At 35.5% G+C, this 8696-nt stretch overlaps 1 protein-coding gene across 5 annotated transcripts in view; it reads left to right on the top strand.

The window, feature by feature from the left end:
- LRRIQ1 (leucine rich repeats and IQ motif containing 1) overlaps positions 1-8696 on the top strand; it is a 219311-nt gene that overhangs the window by 1575 nt on the left and 209040 nt on the right. For 4 of the 5 annotated variants that reach the window (XM_032346855.1, XM_032346857.1, XM_032346852.1 and 1 more), the window contains exons 2-3: positions 2581-2728; positions 4212-4323. In XM_032346855.1, coding sequence (XP_032202746.1) covers positions 2582-2728; positions 4212-4323 — 259 coding nt within the window. In that variant the 5' untranslated portion in view covers position 2581. Of the gene's footprint in view, positions 1-2580; positions 2729-4211; positions 4324-8696 lie in introns of those variants that run through there. The other variant, XM_032346854.1, reaches the window with a different exon arrangement.

The following is an 8696-nucleotide window of genomic DNA, read 5'->3' as shown; positions in this document are numbered from 1 at the left end:
CTAATCTTACTCAGATTTCCTCCATTTCATTTGTAATCATTTGTGTGTATTATATACAGTTTTTATCATCTGAATATGTGCACTTATCTACTACTCCAGTCAAGATAGTGAAGAGCTCCAATGCTACAAGAATCTTTCACGTTGCCTTTTATTACCATAACCACCTTTCTCCAATTCCATCCACCCTTGACTCCTGGGAATCACTAATCTCTTCTCCACTATAAAATTTTGTCATTTTGTCACTTCAAAAATGTTATATGAATGGAATCATGTAGTATGTTACCTTTTGGTTTGGGCTTCTTGCTCAGCATAGTTCCCTAGAGATTCATGGAGATTTGTCGGTATCCCTTTTATTGTTGAGTAGTATTACCTGGTATGGAGGTAGTAGAATTGGTTTAACCATTCACCTATTGAGGGACATTTTGGTTGTCTCCAGATTGAGGCTGTCATGAATAAAACTGTTGTGAATATCCATGTACAAGTTTTAGTATGAACATCAAATTTCATTTTTCTGGGAAAAGTGCCTAAGAGTATAGCCAACACATGGAAATCAGTCCAATTAAATCATTTATATATGAAAGAAAGGTCTGTGATAATGTATAACTAGAGGAAAGACAGGCACAGGGTTTTTTGTTTTTTTTTGGTTTGTTTTGTTTTGTTTTGGATAGGAGTGAATTAATTGTGTTTATGTAGGGAAGAGAGGCAAGCAGAATAAAAATGTATGGCGAGGCAGTAAAGAGAAAAGCTAGTAGATGGAGCATAGTTGAGTAGGTGAAAAAATGTCAGATTCAGAGAATAGGCAGATGATTACACTTTATTAGGAAGGGATTCTTCTCCAAGTAAGAGGAATATGAAAAGGTTTCAGGAAAAGAAATAGGAAAATGAGGGCATTTCATTTTATTTATTAACTAGACTGTAAACTTTGGACATAGGCTACTTGTCTTATTTAATCAGCATAGCACTAGCACTGTTGTTAATGTACCTGGTGGGCTGACAAAAAGTTGATTTTGAGATGAGCGAAAGAAAGAAAAGGGAAGGAAGGAAGGGAGGGTGAGTCAAGAAAGTAGCACTGGAAAGATCAGGGACTTGAGGAAAAGATGAAAGTTTGGAATAGTCTGGAAAATAAAATAATAGTTGAGGAGTAGAGCATTTTTCCAATTTTTTTCCTTAAACCAAGACCCACAGTAAAACAAATGAATTACACTTTACACTGCAGCTCATGCGCACATGCCTACATATATACCCACCTACAATAAAAAAAAAAGTTTTTTTTAAAAAGTTTTTATCTTTAGGGGCGCCTGGGTGGCTCAGTGGGTTAAAGCCTCTGCCTTCGGCTCAGATCATGATCTCAGGGTCCTGGGATCGAGCCCCACATCGGGCTCTCTGCTCCATGGGAAGCCTGCTTCCTCCTCTCTCTCTGCCCGCCTCTCTGCCTACTTGTGATCTCTCTCTCTGTCAAATAATAATAAAAAGAAGTTTTTATCTTTAACATATATAGTACACTTATAGTCTATTTTCTTATCTACCCTAATTTTCCCTATCCTATTCCATCATTAAAACTTTATGATGAAGAGCCACTGATTTAATGTCTTGATCCACTAAAGAGTTATCATCTGCAGTTTGAAGACTCTTGGACTAGGGGATATTCAGAAGGATTGCTGGGCAGATGAGGAGTTTGACTAAGTTTGGAGACCATTTCATAGTGGGAAAAGCACTGGGTTTGAATTCAGGATTTCTCAATTAGGGCCATGTCATCATTACTGATTAGCATAATGACTATACTAAGTTAAGTACACTCCTTAAACCTTGGTTTTCTTATCAGTACAATGACTATAATGGCCTTATATCCATTCCATTGCTCTGATTATTATCACTCACACAGTGTCTTTTAGTGCCTGGCTTGTCACTAATATGCAATACATGGAAGCTAATGGTGGTTGACGATGGTGGTGATTACAGGAAGATATACTCTAATGTGCTGCTTGATCCATATCCATCATAAGCATTAAAAGTTTAAATATAAATATTGGTCTTATAAGCCACATATTATTACAACATATTATTGTTGTTAAAAACATGTGGCTATCTATAGTAAATTAACAACTGTCAATTAATGAGTAGAAACTAACTATGTATTGCCCCATATATAGACTTAGGTTGTTTTCTATGAGTATTCTTTTTTTTTTTTTAAACGAGTATTCTATTCTCTGAATACTCAAGCTATTCAGAGATACTTCACCCTCAATTATTTACATGAGGATGAATTTTACTGTGACATTTCTTGGTTCAGGAAGCTAAGACAGTCCATTCCATGTGACTTTTCCTTTAGAGAATTAAGAGAGTACTATTAGAGTTGGCCATTTTGTATCAAACATTAAAGAACTAATGAATTAATGGAGAGGGGGGAAAAACGTTCTTTAATATATAGTACGACCATTTTAAGATATGATGAAGGTATCCTAGATGAAAACATATTTACACAGAACATGTTAGATTGGTATGACCCATTAAACAACCCATAGATTTTACTCATTTTATCCTCTTCATTTTTCTTTAAATGGCTCTGTGTTTATTACAAAGGATGATGGAAAATGATGGTGATGGTGATGATACAAACCTCAAGGAAGAAATAGAAGCTGAATTGGATAAAATCAGCATTTCTTCATTAGAAAAAGATGATGTTGATAGTGATTCAAAATCAGACATCCAGAGTGATGATAGTGATACAGTAAGTGTTAAATGCTGGGCTTTTAAGATCCTGACTGGAGTAAACTTTGTAAGAGAAATATTACTTTGCTCAGTTTTCTTGACATTGTTATCTCATTTTTTAACTTTAGGATCACTTTTAAGCAATGTGCATTGTTAGATATTTAAATATAAAACGTACATTGAAGATAAAAGTCACTTATAATTTCACATGTATATATGAGCATTTTTTGCAATATTGGTATTATGCATAGAACTATTTACCTGTATCCTGCTTTTTAAACTGAAATCATGAGCTTTTTAATGTTATTAGAGATACATGAAAAGCAAAGTTTATGTGGAATCTTTATACCTATTGAAATAGTTATTTTTTGGAAATCAAATGTATTATCTTTTCACTTGTGTATTTCCCCCAATGTTTATATGATTAGAAAATTTATTCACAGGGGCACCTGGGTGGCTCAGTGGGTTAAGCCTCTGCCTTCGGCTTAGGTCGCTACCTCTTCACAATCTCAGGATCCTGGGATCGAACCCCGCACTGGGCTCTCTGCTCCGCGGGGAGCCTGCTTCCCCCTCTCTCTCTGCCTGCCTTTCTGCCTACTTGTGATCTCTGTCTGTCAAATAAATAAATAAAATCTTAAAAAAGTTTATTCACAGATTCATTCTTTTGCATCAAAATCCTTAAACTAATGGGAATTTATTTTCAAATATGTTATATAATTTATTATTTATTTATTTATTTATTTTAGATTTTTTATTTATTTTTTTGACAGAGAGAGATCACAAGTAGATGGAGAGAGAGGCAGGCAGAGAGAGAGAGAGGGAAGCAGGCTCCCTGCTGAGCAGAGAGCCCGATATGGGACTCTATCCCAAAATTATATAATTTAGATCTAAATAGAAATTTTCCTGCATATATTGAGTTAATATTATTAATGTCATTTGATGAATAATCTACCTCTTCTTAATTGGTTTGTCTTATCTTTTGTATATGTTTAGTTGTTATACATATAATCTATCCAAGGCACTCTATTCTTTTCCATTATTCTGTTACTTTTTCTCCTATTGTAGTTTTTTTTATTATTAAGTATCAAACAGGTCAGATTCCTGGCTTTGCTTTTTCAAAATTTTCTCCACTAAACTTTATCCCAAAGAAACTTCATTCATTAAGTTTTGAAGGATAATTATACTTTCATTTTTAATTAGGATGCAATAACCTACATGTTACTTTTGGAAAGTTATAATTTGTATATTAATATGTCTTCTCATCCATAGCTAATTCAAGTGAGAATTTTGAAATTCTTCATTTAGATATGAAAGACAACAGAATCATGGATGTACTTCATAGTCACCTGAAAAGAAAAAGCAAATTTTAATCAAATATACTTGTTTGAACTGATTTACACATCTTGTTCAAAGTTTTGGGGTATGAAAACTTTTATGAAATTTTTGATGCATAGTTTTAATAAATGATTTAACAGTTACTTTCATTTTTAAAAAAATTTTAGGATTTGGATGAATTACCTGAGTCTGTTCTTCACTGTATTAACATCATAAAGAATAAGAGCAAAACTGCGGAAGAGCTCATTCTTCAGGACTTGGAAGATATTGATGTTTTAAGTAAGTAGTTTTTTTTTTTGTTTTTAAGTATAGTTTTTATCTGCTTGGCAGATAAGTTTTCTGTAGTCATGATTAATTTATAATTTAGAAAAATATGTTGCTTGAAGTTCTTAGCTGTTGTTATATACATATATGTGCATTTCTCTCTACTATAATATTTGTAATATGCTGGATTGTTTAATTTAGTCCATTAATTTTTTTTCCTGACTACTTCCTTTATATGTCCAATAAATATTAGCCACCAACATTTTGTTTTACTGGTCCTAATTAAAACCAGACACTATTACAGTTGATTCTTGAACAACACAGGTTTGAACTGTATACGTCATTTATGTGCAGATTTTTTACAGTACAGTGTTATAAATGGATTTTCTCTTTCTTATGGTTTTCTTAATAACATTTTCATTTGCTAACTTTATTGTATGAATACAGTATATAATATGTATAATATATAAAATATGCATTAATAGACCATTTATAATATTAGTAAGCATTCTGGTCTATAGTAGGCTATTAATAGGTGTGTTTTGGGGATCAAAAGTTATATGCAGATTTTTGACTGCATGGGGGCTTGTCACTCTTAATCCCCATGTTGTTCAAGGGTCATCTTTACTTTGCATTAAAAAAAGAAAATGAGGGGTACCTGGGTGTCTCAGTGGGTTAAAGCCCCTGCCTTCGGCTCAGGTCATGATCCCAGAGTCCTGGGATCGAGCCCCACATCGGGCTCTCTGCTCGGCAGGGAGCCTGCTTCCACCTCTCTCTCTGCCTGCCTCTCTGCCTACTTGGGATCTCTGTCTGTCAAATAAATAAATAAACAAAATCTTGAAAAAAAAAAAAAGAAAAGAAAATGAGTCACAGGGTATTTTAGAAGTATCAGTTTATACATTTTGGGGGGAGAAAAACATAATTTACATCAGAAGCCTAACAATTTTTATTTGCTTCAACTGAGCAAAATTACTTGTTGGAATTCTAAGAATAATAGAATGATCAAGGATTTAACTAGAATTAACCATGGCTTGGTTTATTATGAAAAATAGCAACAGCCTAAATGTTCAACAGGCCTCAGTGTATCCAGCAACACCCACTGAAAAAGATGGCTTAGATAATATTTAATGGAATAAAAGTGTCCATGATATAATATATAAGATTATTATAAAGTTCAGTTTTATTTATGCAAATATTAGTATACATTACAATGTAGATATTAATAGATAGTCACTCAACAAATATTAAAGTGTGAAAGGATCTGTTTCAGCCACTAAGAATATTACAGAGAACAAAATAGGCAAAGGTTCTGCTTTCCTATTCTAATGCTCCAGTGTGGGGAGACAGACTAGAAACAAATTAATATGTCATATTTTAATACTGATAACTTCAATGAAGTAAAAAATTTAAGATAGGTCATAGAGATTGGAGGTTGCTCTTTTAGATAGGATAAGTCAAGGAAGGCCTCTCTGAGGAGGTGATACTTGAGCAATGACTAAGAAGGAAAGCCACATGGATATCTCAGTGAATGAGGTGAGCCACGTGGATATCTAGAGAGCCAGTGTTCTAGAATAAAGGTTCTGTAAAGGTCAAGGCACTGACTGTATGGGGGTCAGATCATATAGGGCTCTTATAAATCATGGTCTGGGCTTTGGATTCTACTCTGTGCATGTGAAGGTTTTTGAGTAAAGAGTGACAATATCTGACACTTTTTTTTTTTTTTTGTATTTCTATTTTTTTTTTAATTTTTTATTTTTTATAAACATATGTTTTTATCCCCAGGGGTACAGGTCTGTGAATCACCAGGTTTACACACTTCACAGCACTCACCAAAGCACATACCCTCCCCAATGTCCATAATCCTACCCCCTTTTCCCAAACCCCCTCCCCCCAGCAACCCTCAGTTTGTTTTGTGAGATTAAGAGTCACTTATGGTTTGTCTCCCTCCCAATCTGACACATTTTTGAGGCATTCATTCTGGTGATTGTGTAGAAAAGATAACCTGAGGTAGCAAGAGTCTACTACCAGACTGTTGCCATAGTGTGGTTAAAGGGATGTCTTGGTGGCTCAGTCAGTTAAGCAACTGCGTTTGGTTCAGGTCATGATCCCAGGGTCCTGGGATGGAGTCCCACTTTGGGTTCTTTGCTCAGCATGGAGCCTGCTTCTTCCTCTGCCTGCCGCTCCCCCTGCTTGTGCTCTCTCTCATTCTCTCTCTGATAAATAAACAAAATCTTAAAAAAAATAGTATAATTAGGAATTAGAGTGATTGGAGTAGAAATGAAAAACAGTCACATTCTAGGAATCATTTTTTAAAAAGATTTCATTTATGTATTTGACAGAGGTAGAGACAGCGAGAGAGAGAGGACAAGCAGGAAAGTGGGAGAGGGAGAAACAGGCTTCTCTCTGAGCAGGGAGCCTGATGCTGGACTCCATCCCATGGGATCATGACCTGAGCTGAAGGCAGTTGCTTAATGACTGTGCCACCCAGACAACCCTCTAGAAATCATTTTTAAGGTAAAAAGAACAAAAAGTATTTATTGATGGATTGGAATGAGAGCAGGAGAGGAAACTGACTGCAAGATTTTTGTCCTGAGTGGGTGAATGGATATGTAAAGACTTACTCTATGTAGATGCTTCAAATTTTTGTCAGTGATTATTTGTATTTGAGTTATAGGGAATATTAATGGTTTGTTTATGTATATTTATTAAAATTTATACAATGGAAATGTAACTATATTGGCAATTATATAGTTTAATTAAAGAAAGGAAACACAATTATAGAAAATCAGTTACATGAAAGGTTATGTAATTATAATTATAGCAGTGGTTTAGAAAATTATGAGATCTCACGTATAGTTCTGATCCAATAAGTATGATAGTCTCAACGAATAGGATGTTTTTCCAAGAAAATTCAGATGATCAAAATTGCTTGAAAACATGATTAAATCAATAATCTGGCAAGAAGGAGGAAAAAGTTTTCTTCTTAAATGTCATTAGAAATTAGTATGATTAAAAAAAGAAAAATAAAGAAAAGAGTATGATTTTACAGTTGAATCCTTACAATCCATCAAGGATAAACAAATCTGCAGGTTACATAATATTTCATTTATAAAAACCTCCATACTTAAAATACAAAGCATAACACACACACACACACACACACACGCAACCAGAGGCTAATTTCACTTATGAATGTAGATATAATAGTTGGGGCTCTCAGTTGTAGACACAAGCTACTTGAGCTGATTTAGGCAGAAGGGTTTTGGGGGTGTTTTTGTCTTTGTTTTTATGGGTAGAAGTTAGACATTTTGGTTATTTATCGCTGCAAAACAAACTGAGTGGTTTAAAATAACAATATGTTATTATCTCTTATGGTTCTGTGGGTTGACTGAGCTTAGCTAGGCAATTCTTGCTTGGATTTCTGTGTGCATTCGGAGTTGGATGTTGAATAGGGACACGTCATCTGAAGTTTTTAGTGGATTAGAATTCCAAGGGTGGTTCACTGAAATGCTTGTTGATTGATGCTAATTGTTGGGTGGGAGTTCAACTGCCGGCACCTGGAGGGCAGCTGGAGGCGCCTAACTGTGATATCTCTCTAGGACTTGCATGGCACCTGGATTCTGAGGAGTTCCATGAGCAAAATTCCAATAGACTAATGTGGAACCTTGTAAGACTTGTTATAACCTAGTTTCATATATCACGCAACGTCATTTCTATCACATCCTGGTGGTTACTCAGGGTCAGCCCAGGCTCTGTGTGAGAGGGAACTAAACAGTATATGCACACCAGGAAGTGTGAAAGAGACATCTTTGAAGACTAGCTGTTCTAATGAATAACAGAATTGTTAATAGAATTGAAGAAATACACTCTAGTCTGAGCATCCAAAGCGTAAAAAATACACATGCGCGTGCGCACGCACACACACACACACCCCATTAAACTGGGTTGCAGAAAGAGCAGCTGTATGATATAATTAAGATACTTCGAGATGTTGATCTTCTACTACACACTCCTTTTTTTTTTTTTTTAAGATTTTATTTATTTATTTGACAGAGATCACAAGTAGGCGGAGAGGCAGGCAGAGAGATAGGAGGAAGCAGGCTCCTTGCGGAGCAGAGAGCCCGATGTGGGGCTCCATCCCAGGACCCTGGGATCCCAGGACCCTGGAATCCCAGGGTCCTGGGATCATGACCTGAGCCAAAGGCAGAGGCTTTAACCCATTGAGCCACCCAGGTGCCCCCTACTACACACTCCTATCTCCAACCCAGAGCTCCCTCTATCATAGTCTCATCCAGAAAAATGAAAATCTTGCTCCTTGTCTCTCTTCACGCATGGTATTTTTATGGAAATAAAGACATGCAAATATACCAATTGACAGAACCTTAATC

This window comes from Mustela erminea, chromosome 6 (genome assembly GCF_009829155.1).
Source record: "Mustela erminea isolate mMusErm1 chromosome 6, mMusErm1.Pri, whole genome shotgun sequence".
Lineage (NCBI taxonomy): Eukaryota > Metazoa > Chordata > Mammalia > Carnivora > Mustelidae > Mustela > Mustela erminea.
The sequence above is the reverse complement of the archived record's forward strand: the minus strand, read 5'-3'. Positions and strand labels throughout refer to the sequence as shown.